The 21,062-nt window shown below is 45.5% G+C and overlaps 1 protein-coding gene across 1 annotated transcript in view; it reads left to right on the forward strand.

Annotated features, from left to right (window-relative positions):
• AUTS2 (activator of transcription and developmental regulator AUTS2) overlaps positions 1-21,062 on the forward strand; it is a 1,117,204-nt gene that overhangs the window by 1,067,396 nt on the left and 28,746 nt on the right. Inside the window, 1 exon segment of the mRNA XM_043561364.1 lies at positions 20,128-20,599. Within this exon segment, the coding sequence (XP_043417299.1) occupies positions 20,128-20,599 (472 nt within the window).

Here is a 21,062-nt window from a genome sequence, read left to right on the forward strand (position 1 = left end):
TTGTACGAGGAGGTTCTGTCTGTCATGCATTTACTTATTTGCATAGTCAGTTCTGCTGCAACGTTGCTTATGTGTTCCTAAAAAATCACTGTGCTGTGCACAATGGAATAATTAAAACTGTAGGGCTTAGGGATAAAATGAGTTAGGAATACAAAAATTTCATCACCGACAATTTTTTTTTTTTTTTTTTTGAAGTAAGAACCTTATAGGGGTGTGCCTGGGTGGCTCAGTTGGTTGAGCGTCCGACTCTAGACTTCAGCTCAGGTCACGATCTCACAGTTCATGAGTTTGAGCCCCCCATCAGGCTCTGCGCTGACAGGTGGGAGCCTGCTTGGGATTCTCTCTCTCCCTCTCTCTCTGCCCCTCCCCATGCCTGCCCTCTCTCTCTCTCAAAATAAAGAAATAAACATTAAAAAATATAATAAAGAAATAAAAATTTTAAAAGATAGGAACCTTATAAAAATGGTAACGTAGTTTTACATGCATTAAGTGATAAGAAACAAATACGTAAATGCTACAATGAATATGGCGTTTGCCTTGAAAAAGGCCTGAAGGTGGCTTGTGGAGGCGGATGTTGGGTTGCAGCTTACGCGTTATTGTGAAGAGGTGGAAAATTGGGACACCAGACGTGGACAGGTGAGCTCCAAATGTACAGGGAGCCCCGGGGTATCAGGCAGGAGTTTGAAACGTGAGCATTCAGTGTGGTGAATGGTGGTTCACTGTGGGCTTGGTTCAGCCTGGTGCTGTTTTCCGCATTCACCTGGTGTTTCTTGGTTTGTTTGTTTTTTGAGAGAGAGAGAGAGAGAGAGAGAGAGAGAGAGCACGAGCAAGAGTGGAAGAGAGAGGGAGAGAATCCCAAGCAGGTTCTACATTCGCCTTGGAGTTTGATGCAGGGCTTGATCCCACGACCACGAGATCACAACCTGAGCCAGTATCGAGAGTCAGATGCTCAACCAACTGAGCCACGCAGGTGCCCCTCACCTAGTGTTTCTTGCACGGAGGATCTGCCCGTAAGCAAACCCAACATTCACGGTGGAACAAATTCATGTTTTCAAAACAAGTGGTGTGCAGCCCTTTATGAGTCTGGTTTCTTGTTACATTTAGCACCTTTCTCTACAATTTGAAAGCTAGGGTTTGAATAGCTCTTACTTCCGGGCGCCTGGGTGGCTCCGTTGGTTAAGCGTCCGACTCTTGATTTTGGCTCAGGTCATGATTTCACAGTTGTGGGATCGAGCCCCGCGTCAGGCTCCGCCCTGAGGGGAGACAGATTCCCCCTCTCTCTCTCTGTCCTTTCCCTGCTTTCACTCAAAAGAAGACAAAGCAAAACAAAAAAGGAACAGCACGGAGGAAAGACTTGTACTTTACCCATCCCATTTCTGGTTTAAAAATAAAATTTCACCTCCTATCACTTACATGGTTGTGACTTGTTGATGGCCTTAATTAAAAATAGGCTAATGTGCCAATATGATCACAGACTCTTGGAATTCGAAAGAACCCCAGAAATCAGGAGGCCCAGGCTTCTCTTCAGTTCAGATGAGGAAACCAAGGCTCTAAGAGGTGAAGTGATTTCCTCAAAGTTCTGGGCCAACGAGCGACAAAGCCAGAACGTGAATCCAGTTGATTTCTGAACCGTAATATATTTACTGCCTCTCCTCGCCAAAGCGTGTCATAAGGCAGATGTAAGTTCCATTCATGTAGGGGAGAAGTCTAAACTGAACTTACATTATTTCAGCCTCTCCGTTTATTCATGGAGGTGATCCAGTCCACAGTTACTATTCATAAACACACTTCCCATTGTTTCATTAGTGTTTACCTATAAAATTTGGCACTGCACAAGCTCACCAAGTTGTGTCTTCTTCAGACCGCACGCTCTATAATTACATGTCTTTGTTAGGGCAGACGGAAAACTGTGTTTCTTTGTACTCAAAAAGATTTAAGCATTTGCCGTGAATTGATCTGGGGTTTTGAAGGAAACACATCCCTGGTTATGTTTGTGGAATTTGTGGTGCATTACAGAGGATTAAGATTTCATTGCCTCTAGGCAGGACACGCTTTCTTTTTCCAGTTGATGGGTTTTATTTTGTTTATATCTGTTCCCCCCCAGTCCCCAACACTGACTGACTGGCTGGAAAATTGTATCCGAAGCGCACCTTTGTGTGAAAATCATAGTCTTAGCAAGGGCCCTGCAGGCCCGTTGGCCTTGGCCACTTTGCCTGACTTGGTCATCCCTAGTGTACAAGAAATTGAACCAAAGATACGGGGATGGTTAAAAGTGTGGGGTGAATGATCATTCCCCCCTCCCGCCTTTCCTATAGGAGAGGAAATAAACCAGTGTATTTTGAGCCCTGACTGTTTGCAAAGCAGTTTTAAATTCTCACTTTTTGGAGGTAAGTTTTGTTTTAAACCTGGGAGGTAGGCATTCTCAGGGGATATTTGAATTCTAGACCCAATGCTTTGAAAACCCCCAGTTTCACCTGGAATCAGGTGCACAAAGCGTGGTGGTTAAAATAAAGCAGTTTATAGATCTGAGTAAATCAAGGTCTAAAGAAACACTGACCAGTGTCGGCGGTTAAAAATAGACTCCAGGGGTGAATGACTTCCAGCCATTTGTCTCTGGCAGAGCGGACTAGGTTGTGGGCCAGCACATTTCCAGTCTGGGGACATTCGCCCAGTGCCCTCTGTTTTATCTTGCTCTTTCTAAGCCAGTCTTCCCGTCTTTAAGGTCAGGACTTAAGAATGGCCTTCAGTTCTGCCTTCAGATTGATTGAAAGCCTTCCTTGGCACCTGAACAAGGAGGAAATCTTCAAACGGGCACATTTCAATTCCGTCGGCCAACGTGGCCTCTGTGAGCACAGGGAGTAGCGGTGAAGTTCCACGTGCTGCTGGGGGCGTGCCCTTGTCGGACCGAGCTGGGTGCTTGGGTGCAGCAGCGGACGAGCTGGGAGAAGACTGTTGCAGAGTGCGAACAGCCCCACGAACTGGGAGACGCTGTCATTTAGGCTCTGAGATGTCCTTGTGTCTTTGTTCAATTCAAGTGCCTGGGGTGCCCGCGGGAATCATCACCGGGCGGCAATCTTCCGAGTGGTGATTTTCTCCTTTGGGAGGACCTTTTACCTCCGACAGAATCGAGATCTCAGATTTCAACGGTACTTGAGGTCGGGTGAACGAGCTGGGGACGCGAAGAATTTCTTTCAGGTTACCCTTCTTAAGTGTTCTTGAGTTGATTTGGCAAAACGTGTCTTGCTGTCTTTCCCTCTTCCTTCGTGTTCCGCTGCAGCGATGCGTGTCCTCAAGAAAAGGGTGATTCAACAATTATATTTTCAATCCGCAGGGGGTTTTTTGCAGCTGAAGAAATTAACTCTTACCCCTTGCCTTGTTGTAGAAGACTTTATTCTATAAACCTTCATCTTATCCCCCTTGTTTCAGTTTTGGGGTGTGTGTGTGTGTGTGTGTGTGTGTGTGTGTGTTTGCCATCCTAGGGATTTCCAGGACAAAACCCTGTCCCCCTTCAATCCCATGTACTTTGGACCCCATGATTGCAGCATTCTTACCAGCATTTGTTGGTGCTTGATGTTTCATTGCTGGGTGATTTGTCTATGTAGTTCTTAGCAGTTCTGTTTAGCTAATTTTGAAAAGGTTTTTTGCTTTGGTTTTCTCATATTGAGTATATTAGGCCCATTGCACAGTTACTTGACTCTGTATCACCTTTGTGGATTTAAACCGTGTTCTGTTGCAAGTGTAAATACGATAAAAGGTGAAAAATAAAAATCCTCTGACACCTCCCTATGACTAGTCCCCAAGTGAAGCCAGGTGCATTTTCACATTTTCTCAATACGCATAAAATTGTGTATTTGTACTCATAAAGTCTGTAGACAGCATGCAGACCACAAGCATGTTCCTTTTTTTTTTTTTTTTTTTTAAAGTAGGCTCCAGTGCAGGCTTGAACTCACAACCCTGAGGTCAAGACCCTGAAATGAGATCAAGAGTGGATGGCTCAGTCAGTCAAGCGTCCAACTTGGGCTCAGGTCCCAATATCACAGTTCGGGAGTTCAAGCCCTGCATCGGGCTCTGTGCTGAGAGCTCAGAGTCTGGAGCCTGCTTCGGATTCTGTGTCTCCCTCACTCTGCCCTCTCCCCTGCTTGTGCTCTCTTGCTCTCAAAAATAAAAAATAAACCTTAAAAAAAAGAGAGAGAGAGAGACACTTAACTGACTGAGCCACCCAGACTCCCCAAGCATATTCCTAAAGAGGCTTTACCTACCTTCGATTATTAAGATATTCCTCCTTTAACATGATGTGCTTTGGCTTGCCCTGCTTTTGTTTTGTTATAGGAAAAAAAAAAACCCCAAAACTATTAGAATCTTTTATGATTCAAAATAGAACATTAGTTTTATTATATATCAAAAATGGATGCTTAAACTTCATAATAGCTTCCAATTATGTTACATTTGCTTGTGTTACATACTATTATTTTATTGCAGTATAATGTTCAATTATGGAAATGACTCCAAAGAGACATGATTTTTCTGGCTTCATGTGTAATTGTTTATTGAGTATTTTTCTCATTATAGCGGTTTTTTTTTCTTTTTGAATTGCAGATATAAAGAAACTTACTTAGATTTTGTAAATTGATTATTATGTGGCTACAGAAATCAAATATTTGCCAAGTACTCACTATATATGGAAGGCATTGTGTTTGGGATTGAAATGAAGGCACAGATTTTAAGCGGTCCCTCCTCCTCTCTGAAACTAGTCACATGTACTAAAACACCAGTAGAGTATCTAGTAAATGCCTAGTAAGTTCCCTGGGCGTTTAGTCTCTAGAAGTTCTTCAGAGGGTTGGGGGGGGGTGGTGCCAGGGGCTCTGGTGCCTGGAGAAGGTTTAGCAAGGTCGTTTGACTAAAACAGGGCTTCGAAAGGCAGAATTCAGAAGCACCTGTATGTGTGTAGAGGGGACAGAGCGGGAGACGGAAATCCTGGGCGGTTATCCGGAACAGAGCAAGAGTACAACAGAGGGCCATGGAGAGGAGCTGGGGCTTTATTCGACGTATGGGGAGAAGCCATTGGAGAGTTTCAAACCGGATTGACATGACCGCATGGTCTGGTTTATATCTCAAAGGCTCACTCAGGCTGCTGGGGAGCAGCAGATTCTGTAACCATTGGTTCATTTGTGTTAAATGGCATCAGAAGCAATAATTCACACCTGAGCCATTGACTAATGTTAAGGGGGACTGCAAATAGATAAGTGCTATGACTCTGAGCTTTGATGGTGGGTACGGGGGGAGCCAGAGTGGAAGTAGGCAGGGATAGACTTGATCTTAGTCACATCGAGCCAGGGATGACGGTGGGACGGTCAGGTGCGCGCGGTCTTTGGGAATTTGGAAAAGAAACAAAACGGGTGCCGTATGTTGCCTTTTGCTATTCCGGTTTGAAGACATTTCTGAAGATAAAGCTCAGGTAATTGCAGGAGGGTGGAAGCCATTGCGACAGCCCAAGTTGCAAGCCTCCACTTGGGACATTTGCCTTCCGGGATTATAGTTGGAAGTGGGAGGCAGCACTACAGTTTTGGTCACTGACTCCGGTTCCCGAGGACAGTTATTACAACTTCCCACGGTTTATTTCTGGAGAGGGATTGTAGCATTTCAGATCTGAGAGGCAAGTCAAGCAGACAGGTAGTTTCAGAGTCCAGAGTGCTAGCCATTCCTCTGTGGAGCCCCACGGAGAGGTAGTTTCTAGAAGGCCGATGGCCTTGTCCTCCTCACTGCCTTCCTGGACTGCCTTATCAACCCGGTGCTTCAAATTTTGTATCTGAACATGTTTCCTCTTTCTAGGATGAATTGAGGATGATGAATTACGTGGATGGTTTATAGAAAATCACTTTAAGGATTGGTAGATATGTTCCCTAAAAAAGATAAAATATTTCAAATATAGGGAACAGAGCAACGCCCCCCCCCTCCCATACACCCCCCCACAAACACACACCCCAGTTTTAAAAACCTCTTTCAGCTTCACAAAAGTTATGGCGGGGAATAAACAGATTTTCTCCTTCTGCTCCTTAAGAAAAAACTCTTTGGTGTAGGGATCCTTAGCTTATAACTTAAGATGTGGCGTATGTCAAAATCCGTACAAATCAAGTGGGTAGTGTTTGTTAACCTACAGGTGAAATGTTTGAGAAGACTGAGTTCTGGAACGGGAGAAAGGAAAGTCCACAAATGATTCTGTTCTTCCCAGGGGCATGCTACCAGCGGCTTGTTAGGGACCTCATGGGATCTCAGAAGTCATGTAGTCCAGTCTCCGTTCCACAACTAACTCCTCAGAGTGTTTGTCATGGTCATTCTTGACATGAGTGTTCCCTTGCCATGCCCAGCGAAGAGCCAATTAGAACATTAGCTTGTTCCCCTATGGCAGCCGAGGCCATCACAGGTGGAAAGTTTGCCCTGCAATACACATCCTTTGGTCTTAGCTCTGCCCGTGACGTCATTCGCAGAAGGTCTGCTTCCTCTTCCATGGGACAGTCATCAGGGCCTTGAAGGTGGCTCACGGCCGTGCTTGCAGGCAAGACTCTGTAACTCCCTGTTCTACGTGGTGAATGTGCATGGGACCAGGATGGGAAATAATCACCACGAATAAGAGCTCGCTGTTGTTGAATTCACAAGAGCTTTCACGACTACTAGACAGATTGTCTAATCTGTCCGGTACCAGAGGCAGCTTCTAATCGTCTCCCACCACCCCGCCCCTCCAGCAGCCTACATGCTGGTGGAGAACACACCCGGGAAGGAATGGAAGGAGTAATTTCCAACAGTGGCCTTTGGGAGGGGGAGACACTGAAGGACTGGTGACCTTGTGGATGGCATCCCTCGGCCACGGTGCCGGCTGAGGCTTTCCCAGTAGTCTGTGGAACAGTGCTTTGCAAACTTGAACTTGCGTATGGACGGGGGCTGCAAATTGAACTCCATGACAAGATCTAGGTGATGCTAGCGTTGCTGATCTGGGGGCCACACTTGGAATAGCGAGGTTGTAGAACACCCTGGAATCATAGTATGAGGGGGTGGATGGTTTGGGACCAGAAAGTCAAAAGTGCCTTAGAGAAACTGTCAAGAGTCCTCTCTTCCCTGATCTCTCTCCTTTAAACAATCACAGGCTCTAGGATATCAGGCACAAACAAGCAGCTCGCACAGATTCATTCTAGAGGCATCTGTGGTGCTCACCCATAAGCTAGTCAGACAGATTGCCGGCGTTTGGCAACACCCAGGTCCCATGGGCCACAGCAGGTTGTTTGAACAGACTTGGGGAGATTCGTCATCTGTCCTCAGGAGTACGGGCGGGCATGTCTGAAAGCTGACGGAACTTTCCTTGCCAAATGAACGCATGCTATTTCCCAAGGCAAAACCCACTTCTTGTAGTGACCTGCTGAGAACAGGATGGGAGTGGCTCTTGGAGTTTGCCCACAGTGCATTGCAGAAACATTGGTTTTAGGATATTTGATGATGCTTTGAAGGAAGAGCCTCCTCCTCTGCTACTCACTGAGTGACAGCAGCATGAACTTAGTAGAGACCTGAGGGCCCTGATCGTGCCCGCGGGAATGAACCTCCCCCTCTTCCTCTGCAGCTCTCAGGGCACAGCTTGGGCCAGAGTGGTCCACCCGCCTTGCATCTGTGATCCCCTCCTCCCTTCTCTCCAGAACAGAAAAACTTCCTGGCCACTATGAGGAATCACAAAGGTTCGCATCACTCCTGCATACTAGGGTAACCTGAGACCTTCTCTTTGATACCTGGACCCTGAGGAGAAGGTGGTTTTGAGGGAAAAGAAGTAGATGGAGGGATGTTGGACGATGCAGGTGACACTCGCGTTCTAGAAGGATGAAGTGTGCATTGTAGTTGCAGACTCTGAAGCAGTGAGAGAATAAGCCAGTGTTGACTGTAACTTACGTCATCCCGGCGTTGCGGAAGGTTAAGAAGAAACGGGGCCGGGGAGTATTTGTATGTAGGGCCAGGGAGCTGAGAAAAGCCTAGGGTAGACGCGACTCACGGGAGGGAAATTCTAACTTCCCGTCCTCACACCCCCCACCCCAGCCTCTTTACTCAGGGTCCCAGTGATTGTCTAATCTGTGCCTGAAGTCAGGTAAAACGGGTCATAGTGTGCAAAGCAAGAAGTTAGAGTGATTGATAAAATTTCAGTACATCTTTGGTACTGGTGGCTTTTTACCTTTGTCCTTGAGAAAATCATCTTTGGTAGAATTCAGAGTGTTGAAAATAAGGTTTAAACCCTACAAGCCAACCTTTGCCAACCTTGACGGGCACACTGACCTCTTAGAGCATGAATGTTACTGGCCACATGTCTCATTCCCTGGCCCCATATCATGAACGTGTTAATACCACAGACATGTACAGATCCAAGAAAGGTTGCTTATTCCAGTAAAAGACCAAATGCCAAGGGCGCGATACACCAAAGCCTCAGAAGGTGACCAGGATCAGATTAGCCTCATGATTATTGCCCCTTCTGACTGTGGACGGGAAACCCTCAGGCGAAGACGTTAGAAGTTAGCAGCAAGCCACGGTATAGGAGGAAGGTGTCACGTCTGCAAACAGATCTGTAAGCTTGACAGCTTTGGAGTCCTCGCTTTCCTTAGCAATGAAAATGTTGGGGGAGGGCTGTCTTGCCACATTCTTTGCTTCTCCCTCACAGCCTCACTTGATTGTTCTGCGTGTGAAAGATAGGATGATTAGGTACCAGGAAGACTGTTTCTCAAACCAAACACCTAAAGTTGTAATTCGTTTTCAGTGCTTTGGTCCCACCTCCTGGAGAACTTCCAAAATAAGCAAATGGGCTCCTTGTTGTCCTCCAGTCTAAGGAATGTGTGCTGTGGCTTTTGTTAGGGTGAGAGCCTTGTTCCTTAGATTTGCTGTTTATGGAGAGCAGGCAGGCTGTGTTGCATGAATACAGACTTGGGGTTGAAAGTCCTTTTAGAACTTTCCCTTGTTAGAACCCAGAAGTATCTTGTTAGGTTTTTCTTTTTCTTTTTCTTTTGCTTTTGCTTTTTTTAAAAAACATTTAATCTTATTTTATTTTTATTTTTATTTTTATTGAAGTTTATTAATTTCTTTTGAGAGAGAGAGAGAGAGAGAGAGAGAGAGAGAGAATGTGTTTGCGTGACCTGGGGAGGGACAGAGAGACAAGTAGAGAGAAAATCCCAAGCAGGCTCTGCGCTGTTCAGTGCAGAGCCCAAGATGGGGCTCGAACCCACGAACCGCGAGATCACAACCCGAAATGGAATTACGAGTCAGATGCTCAACCGACTGAGCCACCCAGGCGCCAGAGTGGGCACTGGTTTTAAAGGTGGCTGTGCCTGTGTGTGTGAACATGCCCAGTGCCGTGCGGGGGCACCCGGTCCACAGCCAGACAGGGCTGATGAGGACAGGCCAGGCGACTGAGACCCAGCCGCTGGAGGGCAGAGGCAGAGAGGCACGGGGGATGGAAAGCAAGCAGGAGGTGATCTTGTCCAGGTGATGAATATGGAGGCCGGCTGGAGGACCAAGGAAGAATAATGGGGATCTGTCTTTGAGGCCAAAGCGCAAAAGCTTGGGCTTTCTCTGAAACTAGTACTTGGAGTTTTTCCAGGGTGCTGACGTGATTGGAGATTTTATCCTTCGATACCTTGACTCTCCCATCAGGCCTGCACATGGCGTCCGTTCAGTTGCTTTGGGCCCAAGACTGATCCTTGGGGCCCACACAGCGGGATAAAAGTGCCCTACCATCAATAACTCCAAATCGATAAGATATATAGAGATCTTCATTAGCTCTGATTAGCTAAGCTTATCTCTGAACCTCACAGGGAACGGACACTGACCTAGAAGGCCGAAGGTTTCCTGCCACTTCCATACTTTTCCCTCGGTACCTGTTGTACGCCAGCTCCTGGGAGTCTGGGGCCGTCTCTCGTTCGTCTTTGTAGCCTCAGGGCCGAGCACAGGGCTGGGCACACGAAGTGACACTAGTCTTTTCTTTGTATGAAGTGAGAAAAGCCAATTATATATATGACATTGACACTCTAGGGCTTTTTCAAGACTTTGTGATGCCCCCATCTCTACCCCCGATAGGTCACAGTCTACTTTTCTCCTCCTTTTGGAGGAGAAACAGTTCGCCTTTGCTCCGATTTGCTAAGAGACTGCAAAAGAAATACAGTGCAAGCCCAGGTTGACCTTCAAGGCCACATCATTCTGTAGGCGGAAGCCATCCTAGTGGGCTGCAGTCTGCACATTCAAGGCTGAAGGCAGATTTTTGGCCTTAAGACATCAGAAAGAAACACGGGCGTACGCTTAAGGGTGGATGCTTTTCGTGGTGCGAGGCTTACGAGGAATAAACTTGAAATAGGTTTGAGTACATTGACCTGTAGTCTGTCGATTTTTCTTCAATGCCTGTCGTAGGTTAATCTTGGAACCAAGGTGATAGCCAAAGTAGCTTGTCTGATAATGTCAGCCTCTAACCTGCTGGTCTCCACACAGCTTTCCCAGTAGGCTTGCTGGTGTCTTGGCAGATACAACGGCTATTTTTTCCTGGTTAGGATTTTGCTTTTACTAGGAGCCCTGGAGGCCCTCGGAGGTTTGCGATACAGACTTCAGCCCACAGCTTAGCCTCCCAGATGGTAATTAATGTTTACACAAAATGACAAGCACAAAATGGAATCTCTCTGAGCCCTGCCAAGCACCCACCATTCCCCTGATCTCCCACTCTTGCAGTGTTTGAAAATTAATTTGCCTTGAACAAACAGTGGGTTTTCCTCAATTTATTTGTACAGTTTCAGTGACCGAGCAGAAGAGCTGCGAGGCTGAATGTCATCCTTCCATTCGTTCGAGTAATTGAATCCGCTAATGGAACAAACTGGTCTCTGTTTAATGATTTGAAGAAAAGACGGAGAGGAGGAAAATAAAGAAAGGTGTATGTTGGAGGAGGTAGACCTTTTCTGCAGAACACCATTGCAATGCAGAGCTCTGGAGACAGAATCCAAAACTTGGGGAGAGTTCGGAGTATTGCTGAATTAATTCAGCAGTGCAAAATTTGTTTTTATTTTACTTTATTTTATTTTATTTTATTTTATTTTACTTTACTTTACTTTACTTTATTTTATTTTATTTTATTTTATTTTATTTTATTTTATTTTATGTATACCATTCATTGTCAAGTTAGCTAACAAACCGTGTATACAGTGTGCTCTTGGTTTGGGGGGTAGATTCCCGTGACGCATCACTCACATACAACACCCAGTGCTCCTCCCCACAGGTGCCCTCCTCAATGCCTGTCACCCGTTCTCCCCTTCCCCCGCCCGCCCCATCGACCCTCTTGTTGTAATAAGTATATACGAAATATGCAGTCTTTGCTAAAAGGAGGTTTTGTTTGAGGTAAAAGAATAGACAAGAAGGTGTTCAAGGAATGGATATGGCTAGTAACTTTAAATAATTCAGTGTTGTCTCTCTGTCCCAAAAATAAATAAACGTTGAAAAAAAATTTTTTTTAAATAATAATAATTCAGTGTTGAATTCACAGAAATAGGACGCTTCTGTATGTTTCTGGGCTTTCTAATGTTGAACATTTTCAGCATTTATTAATGTTTCCACTCTGCCTTAATTTAAAGTCTGGGTCCTTCCCCCACCACACCTTATTTGGATGCAGTCTTCACTCCGTCTGTGTGGTGAGGTCTTGGTGGCTCTGTCATTTGGACAAATAAATAGAGCCGTTAACTAGAAGACAGAATAATGTAAAAATAGGACACACCTGTATCTAGGTGCTGTGGGTCAGACATTTGAAAAGATGGATGGACACATTGCCTAATGGCCAGTGCCCCACGTAGTTTCCTTGTTGTCTTTAAGGCTTGTGCATATTTGCTGCAGTAATGACCTTGTCATGAGCACACCATAATAGGGCTCTCTAATCGAGTGTAAAGACATGGGAAGACATGAAGCACAGAAATGTGCCTTAGGGGAATTCTTCCCACTTCTCTTCTTCCTCCTTAATCATCAACATCCCCCAGTTCCTTTCTGTCCAAATACACCCAGTTAGAACCAGTTGGAAATGTTGCAGAGGAGATGGAAGGCCATATCCTATCCCCATTTCTGAAAGGCAAATATTTATCTGTCCTCCGGGTGAAGAGCTTTTTTAAAAAAATTCTGTCTAGTGGGTAAAGCAGTTTGACTAGAATAAAGTCACTTTCTGAATTGACTTCTTCGATGGTGCAGTTAGATTGTCCGTGAAGGGACTCGTTTAAAAACACACAGTTCAGGGGCACCTAGGTGGCTCAGTCAGTTAAACGTCTGACTTCAGCTCAGGTCAGGATCTCACGGTTTGTGTGACACTAACCCCGTGTCAGGCTCTGTGCTGACAGCTCAGAGGCTGGAGCCTGCTTCAGTTTCTGTGTCCCCCTCTCTCTCTGCCCCTCCTCCGATCTCAGATCATGCTCTGTCTCTCTTTCTCTGTCTTTCTCTCTGTGTGTGTCTCTCTCTCTCTTTCTCTCTCTCTCTCTCTCTCTCTCTCTCTCTCTCTGTCTCTCTCGCAAAAATGAATAAATGTTAAAAAAAATACATAGTTGACCCTTGAACCACCTGGGGTTCGGAGCCCTGGCACTCCCTCCTACACAGTCAAAAATGCACTGGAACCTTTACCTACCCAAACACTTTACTAACAGCCTACTGTTGACCAGAAGCCTCACCAGTAACATAAACTGTTGTTTGACACATATTTTGTATATGTATTATAGACACTGTCTTACACTAAAGTAAGCCCAGAGAAAAGAAAATATTAAGCAGATGATAAGGAAGGGAAAATACATTCATGGTATTGTACTGTATCTATATTAAAAAAAACAAAAAAAACTCTACATGTACGTGGACCTGCGCAGTTCAAACCTATCCTGTTCGGGGGTCAGCTGTAATGCCTTTTTTTTTTTTCTTTTACAATAATAGTCCATATTTACTATAAAAGCTTGTTTTGGAAAGTTAAAAAAAAAGAAAATTTTTAAAATGAAAAGCTGTGGTTGTTTCTGAACGATGGGATTACGATGAACATTTTGATGCATATCTTTCTAATCTTTTTTCTGTGCCTGCGTATACCCACGTATACAGGTAATTTTCATTTTTGAGAGTCCATACTGGTGATAGTGCCCTTCGTTTTACTTGGTAGTAATTTTGTGAAGAAATGTTTTCCATGAAACTGTTTTCAACTGTAGTTTTGGGAACACCGATCGTTTAGTTTGTGCTCTACCTCATGGAAAGAACTTAATTTTTACAACAACCCTTTGAAGTACTTAACCGTATTTTGCCGTAAGATATTGGACGTCTGGAAACATAGTAGTTCATCACAGGGGCATAACACAGCAAATCTCAACCCTACCACTCCCAATGCCCTTTTTGTGTAATATAAGAAACATTTAGGGGCACCTGGGTGGCTCAGTCAGCTAAGCGTCCGACTTTGGCTCAGGTCATGATCTCACGGTTTGTGAGTTCGAGCCCCACGTCGAGCTCTGTGCTGACAGCTCCGAGCCTGGAGCCTGCTTCCGATTCTGTGTCTCCCTCTCTCTCTGCCCCTCCCCTGCTCACGCTCTGTCTCTCTCTCCTACAAAAATAAACAAACATTCAAAAAACAATTAAGGGGGCGCCTGGGTGGCTCAGTCGGTTGAGCGGCCGACTTCGGCTCAGGTCATGATCTCACGGTCCGTGAGTTCGAGCCCCGCGTCGGGCTCTGTGCTGACAGCTCAGAGCCTGGAGCCTGTTTCGGATTCTGTGTCTCCCTCTCTCTGACCCTCCCCCGTTCATGCTCTGTCTCTCTCTGTCTCAAAAATAAATAAACGTTAAAAAAAAATTTTTTAAAAAAGACAAAAAACAATTAAAAAACATAATGTGTTCTTATTTTTCACTTTCTGGAACAAAATATATAGTCAAATTCTTATCTATACACATGATTTAAAAATGCACACAAAACCCTAAATGAAAAGTAAAGGAAAAACAAGTAGCAAGTAATTTATAATAGCGTAACATGATTTTAAGTATGTAAATATTTACATTAGAAGCCAACGAAATGGTCAGATGTTTGAATCTGTACATGGGATGGTATATAAATATGGCTGCTGCAAAAGCAGATTCATACAGGTCCGTGGGTCTTGATAATTCAAATGCCAGGATTAGCCATACCATTGGTGTCGTGATTTACCCAAATGGTGAACAACTAACTGTGGGTTGTTCGTGACAAGACATGACATCACAGACCCAGGGGGGTACAGTGGTTGCATTCCTGGAAAATCCAGTGTATTAACACTATACAAAAGTTATTTTGCGTTCATATGCCAAAACAGAGTTAGGTTCTAGATTCTTCAGCCGTGCAACTGTGCAGTGGGATTTTAGAACATTAACTGAGATGTGTGGCCTTGTCCTTCTAATGTCCCTAAGAGCCACCAGTGCTGTGACAGCCAATCCCACTCCACAGAGTTTGAGAACTCCACTAGGGGTGGTATCCTCGAAGGAGAACCACCTCTTACATGGCTTTGACTTGTTTATCTCTCTCTCTGTCTCTCTCTCTCTGTCTCTCTCTCTCTCTCTCTCCTCTCTTTCTCTTTCTCCCCCCCCCACCCCTCCTCTCTCTCTCTCTCTCTCTCTTTCTTTCTTTCTCTCTCTCTCTCTCTCTCTCTCTCATCATAAAACATAGGAGTTTGAACATAGAAGTTCTCAAAGCATTTTGGAGGTACATTTCTGAGACTTTATGGGCCCTGTCATTTTCTTGTTAGGTTTGTCCCCAAGTATTACATGATTTTTGTTATTATAAAGGGGCTCATTTTTAAATTTCACTTTCTGTTCACTATTGCTGGTATGTAGAAAAGCTACTAACGTGTGTGGAGTTTTTTTATTTGCATATTTTACTGAGTTCTCTTATTCTCATACATTTCTCATCTGATTGTGTTTTCTAGCTCGACTATTATTATTATTTTGTAAATAGTTTTTGCCTCTTCCTTTTTTTTGTATTGCTGTTGGTTTTCAATTAAAAAAAAAAATTTAATGTTTATTTTTGAGAGAGAGACAGTGCCAGCGGAGGAGGGCAGAGAGAGAGAGAGGGAGACACAGAATCGGAAACAGGCTCCAGGCTCTGTGCGGACAGCCCATGACACGAGGCTCGAACGGGGCTCGAGCTCGTGGACTGTGAGATCATGACCTGAGCTGAAGTCGGATGCTTAACCGACTGAGCCACCCGGGCACCCCTGTTAGTTTTTAATTTCAATGACAAGAAGATTGTGTTTCTTACAGGTATAGCCCACACCAAATATACCTGGTACATATTTCTGGGTTGAAGGGAAGGTGCTGACCATTGAGTCATTTTCCAGTTTACTTTTATGATCAGATTTCTTTGTTTTCGAGTCAGTTTTAGTAGTTGAGATCTTTTCATAAAATCCACTTATTTTCAAATTTATTATAAACTCATGCGTTGTATTTTCTTATCTTATAGAAAATATACCCTCCATGTTTGTGGTCATACCGCTATTCACATTCTCAGTTTTGTTTGCTATATGTTTTTTTTTTTTTCCATGCTCAGACTTTTTTAATGCATGACCAGTTTTCTTTTTAAATTTTTAATAGGTAAGGGGCACCTGGGTGGCTCAGTTGGTTAGGTGTCCGGCTCTTGATCTGGCTCAGATGTTGATCTCGGGGTCTTGAGTTCAAACCCCACCCACGCTGGGCTCTGTGCTGGGTTGGGGTGTGGAGCCTACTTTAAAAAAAATTTGTTTTTTTTAATAGGTAACATGATCACATGGTACCAGATTTGTACGTAACCAATGTCCAAGTTCCTCTTTCTTTCCAAATTTGCGATTCAAACCATGATGTTGTTTCATTGTGTCTATAGGGCTCCAGTCAAAAGAATTCCATGAGTTTCTTGGCCAAGTGTTGCCAAATTACCCTCCACTGAAGTTGTGGGCTTTCTATTCTACTAGTAAAGTACAGTCGCGTACCCATTTTCCCCAAGGAACTTGTATCAGATGTGTATCGAAAGGAAACAGGAGTTTTCCTAATCTGCCCTTATCTAAAAAAAAAAAAATGTATTGTGTTTGAGTCAAGGTTATTTTTTTTTACATTTTTTGAAGTTTCTTATTTATTATGTATTTTTGAGAAAGAGGGGTGTGAGCAGGGGAGGGGCAGAGAGAGAGGGAGAATCTCAAGCAGCCTCACTCTCAGCACGGAGCCGAACGTGGGGCTCGAACTCACAAAACCACGAGATTATGACCTGGGCGAGAAATCAAGAGTCGGACGCTTACCTGACTGAGCCACCTAGGCGCCCCTGAGTCAAGTTTATTGAGATATAGTTTACATGTAGTAAATTCACCCTTTTTACCGTATACTGTGCAGTGTCATCTTAATTTGCATGTATTTTATTATAAGCATGATGTGTTATTTTTATAATCACAAGAAGGGCGATTCTAAAACCCCAAAATGTAATGAGTAACAGTTGTAAATAAGACTGGTCCATTTGCACATTCTTATTTCTTTCAACCTCAGCAAATTTCATCCTTTGGCAAACTCCCGAGCACACAGAGCAATACAAAATGATTTTTTTTTTTTAATGTGTTCATGCCAATTTTGGAGAAGCATAGTAAGACAAATTGACTGTCAAGATGGAAAAGCTTAACTGGGAAGATACATTTATTGAATAATTGAAAGGAAGAGGAAATGCATTACCGATTAGCCACAAAAATGCATGACGCCTAATCTGTGCCTCAGGAGACTCGTGTAAATGGGGAGTCGTAAAACTGTCTCAGCCCCCGAGTTCTTACCAGCCTTCTAACCTGCCACCCTCGCTTCTGGGTTGCAGGAGTAGGGCATCGGCAGACTGATGATCGCTTCCAGGTTTAGCTGAAGTCCGAGTGTTCTAGCAACTCTTTGTAGCTTTCCTACCCCTTCGCACTGTCTCTCTGTACCAAATATTGTAATGGACTCTTGGATTTTACCATTACCTGCTTTGTTCAGGATTTTTGTTTCGGAGGGGGCAGCAATGCGTAAATCAGAGAAAAAGCAATTAACGGTGGCAAGAGTTAGGACTAGAACAAAAGCCCTCTGATTCATTAAACAGCCAGGTGACCTCCGTCAAGTGCGTTCCCCAACTTCTCGGGGCTCATTCGCCGTCTAATCGGAGAGGATTGGATAATAAGATCCTTGCTACTCACAGAAAGAGCCAAGGCTCAGTAGTATCACCTGGGAAATAGAAAGGGAGACTCTGGAGCCCCATCCCAGAGTTCCTGAGTCCAAATTGGCATTTTAAGCAGGTGTGCCGGTCATTTGTATGCACCTTCAAGTACATGGTTTTCCCAGATTCTGGTCTCACACCGAAATTCTGGGCTCCTGGGTTCCCGGAGTCATTCATCATAGCCCCATAGGAATTTGCAGGGCTCACTAGGGAGATTTCGGCATTCCTGTGCACCCCCCTCTGGTTGTCCGGGATGGTGATCCAGTCTGCTCCCCGCCCCCCTAACTCTAGCTGTGTCTAGGTTGGTACTAACCGACAGTGACAAGGGGGCAACAGAGGAGACACGAAAGCCAACCCCCTTTGTCTTTACAGAGCCTTGGGAAGCAAGCCCAAGGCTGCGCCACGCCCCCTGCCAACTTGGCTGTGTTGTCCTCCTTCTAGAGGCCCATTAAATAAAGAACGAGGAGATAAATATAGTCAAGCTACATAGACGAAGCACTTATCTATGTGTTTCTAATGTGCTTCCTTACCGGCATAAGGAAAATCGAAACGATGTTCTCTGGGTGGTGTCCCTTGGAAAAATGACACTTTCTTTTATGTCAGAGAGAAACTTCGTTTGGACACTGATTTGGGGCGGGGGAACATGAATTTGAATTTAAATTTAATGAGATGGAAAATATTTATGTACTTCTCCTTCACCTTCCCAGCCTGGAGAGAACAAAGCACTTCAAAAGGAGAGAAGTGTGTTCCTGCCGTTATAGCAAGCATAATGATCCTAACTAGCCGTCGGAGTGTCAGAGTGGGAAGAACCCTTGCTTATGCATCCAGAACTTCTCACTGAGGAAAATCTCTTAGACCGTGTCCTGTTAGGATGTCTGGGGTGGTAGTGCTTCCGCCACAGGACCTAACTAACCAGCTTGCGTTGTAGGAAGCCGGTGTATTTCAGTGAGCTCGTGTAATTTTGTAGGAAGCCGGTGTATTTCAGTGAGCTCGTGTAATTTCTTGCTGTGGAAATGATAGAAAAAACATTGAAAGCAAAGCCCAACCAGAGCCCCTAGGTGTGAATGTCTGGAGATAAAGGATCTTCTCTCCTTATTTAGGAGTTCGGGCTGAACGGGGCCTGTCCACATCAAGAATCTTGATGGGGCGCCTGGGTGGCTCAGTCGGTTGGGCGTCCGACTTCAGCTCAGGTCATGATCTCACGGTTCGTGAGTTTGAGCCCCGCGTCGGGCTCTGTGCTGACAGCTCAGAGCCTGGAGCCTGCTTCTGATTCTGTGTCTCCCTCTCTCTCTGCCCCTCCCCTGCTCATGCTCTCTCTCTGTCTCAGAAATAAATAAAAACACTTAAAAAATTAAAAAAAAAAAAAAAGAATCTTGATGTTCTGTCTCAGCCCTCAAGTTTGTGGAATTCATAAAATTTCAGCTTATCGTTAGCAAAAATCTTCCCAGAAAGGCTCTGAAGGACAGCACTGGATGGAAATATGTGTGAGTGGGATGCCAGGAGTCTAGAATTACTTTTCACCGAGGTCTTATTGGATGCTTTATCCTTTGGTGGCTGAAACATGCCAAGAGGGGACTTTCTTTGCATGCTGCCCGTGCAGTTGTAAAGATAGCCAGGGTCACATTAGCCCCAAAATGCGCCTTGTTTATAAACCCAGTTTGCTTCTGCTTTTGTGCATGTTATAGGCTTGATCTCTTTTTTTTTTTTTTTAACCAAAAGAACGTTTAAAATAATGGGTCACTTTGATGCAAATTCCAGGGGAGAAAGGTGGCAAGTGTGTGTACCTAAGAGGACATCCACAGAAATTGATAGGACCATTGAGAATACCATGTACTTTCCACACTCGATCCAGTGAGATTGGAAGAGAAAGCTGGGGGCCCAGAGTAGTTTATTTTGGAACGCCTGGAACACATCTTCATTTCAGAGAGTATCGTAATCGGTTCTCTCCCTATTTCTGAGCTGTGTGATAATAAAAAGATGGCTTTTTTAGCACAAAGTAGTGAGAAGGGTCATTCCCTGCCCCCCCTCCCCGATGTATACAACAGCATAACTCATCAATAGGGACATTTCTTTCTATTTAATGTCGTATTTGTCTTTCATTCTTCCGTTAGAGGATTTTGTGGAGTTTGGCTTACGCGGTGATCAAATAAACACTCTGTGAGATGTGGCATAGACGTTTGGGGCTTTGGAGAGGAGCAGATCTTTTAACTCCATAACGGCAATTTTGCCTCCTCGTTCAGCACTGCACCCTTCCGCTGGCCGGGGGCGTGGGGGACCCTTTAAAAGGTCTGGCTTTGTATAGCTGACTGTAAATTGACTTGAATTCACGTTTGCACCTTGGATCTCAGACGTTGCTAGGATCACTTGGCGAGCACGAGGAGGCCCGCCGTTTGACCGCAGTTTAGCACTTGCCAAACAAAAAATTATTTCTGTAAATGTCAAGTGTGTCTCATCAGTCAGAATGGGAAGGGGGAAGACGCAAGGCCAAGAAGGAACATCTGTGGGTGGTTCAATAACATTTGCTTCACTTGCTGTTTGAAAACACCGCTCTTTTGTATATTCAAGAACTGTATGGGTTTTAAAAGGGAGAGATCAACTTGCTGGCTATTGTTTCTTAATTTTACTGCATGAAAGGTTTTGTCAAGACTAAGGAAGACATCCGCTTTCGGACCCTGGTGGCCTAGGCTGCTTTCTGGAATGCAGCCTCCTCCGGCCGGCCCGTCTTTCCATGTTCACAGTGTGCTCGTGTCCCACACGTGGTAACGTGAGGACAGGAAGCCAGGAGGCGGCCCTGGGCCACCCCGCGTCATTGAGACCGTGCGACCCGGAATCCGGGCTTGGACTTGGCTTTCAGCTCCTCGTTTCACGCTCACGTGTCATTACCTGTGGTTTTGTCTTTGCTCTCCCCCCACCCCGCACAGATCCGGAGTTAGGTGTCGGCACACTGCCCGAACATGACAGCCAGGATGCAGGGCCGATTGTCCCCAAGATATCCGGTCTAGAGAGAAGCCAGGAGAAGAGCCAGGACTGTTGCAAAGAGCCCATCTTTGAGCCCGTGGTGCTTAAAGACCCCTGCCCTCAGGTCCCCCAGCCGCTACCCCAGCCCCAGGCGGAACCCCAGCCCCGACCTCCTTCTCCAGACCCCGACCTGGTGCGGCGCACAGAGGCCCCGCCTCAGCCCCCACGTCCAAGCACACAGCCACCACAGGCGCCCCCAGAGGCCCAGCTTCAGCCCGCCCCTCAGCCTCCGGTGCAGAGGCCGCCGAGGCCGCAGTCCCCCACCCAGCTGCTCCACCAGAGTCTCCCGCCTGTGCAGGCCCATCCCTCATCCCAGAGCCTCACCCAGCCATTGTCTGCCTACAACAGCAGTAGCTTAAGCCTCAACAGCTTAAGGTGAGCAACCTGCTTTTTTGTTGTTGTTGTTGTTGGTTTTTTTTGGCCTGACCTTTGCCATCTTCTTCGGGACCGTCAGGCAGGAGTGGGGAAGGGGTTCCCAAGGACAGTGCAAACACTGACACCGTGTTCCCCGGGAGGCAGAGACCAGGGGACAAGGAGAGGGCCCCGCGAGGCTCGGGGCTCTTGGGAGAGGGCAGGTTGGCCTGGGTTGGGGAGACAGGACGTTGTGAAGAACTAAAACAGCTGCAGAGACTCCTGGGGGGTGGGGGGGGGGCAAAGGCAGGAAGGGGAGGGAGTGTGCATAAGACACAGTGTAGAGGGGAGCTCCCCACCCTGTCCCGGAGAGAGGCCACGAGGGGAAACCTACCAGCACCCACCGCTATGAGATGTTTAAAAAAATTTTTTTAACATTTACTTATTTTTGTGTGTGAGAGAGAGAGAGCACATGCAGGGGCAGGGC

The sequence above is a fragment of the Prionailurus bengalensis genome, chromosome E3 (genome assembly GCF_016509475.1).
Source record: "Prionailurus bengalensis isolate Pbe53 chromosome E3, Fcat_Pben_1.1_paternal_pri, whole genome shotgun sequence".
Taxonomy (NCBI): domain Eukaryota; kingdom Metazoa; phylum Chordata; class Mammalia; order Carnivora; family Felidae; genus Prionailurus; species Prionailurus bengalensis.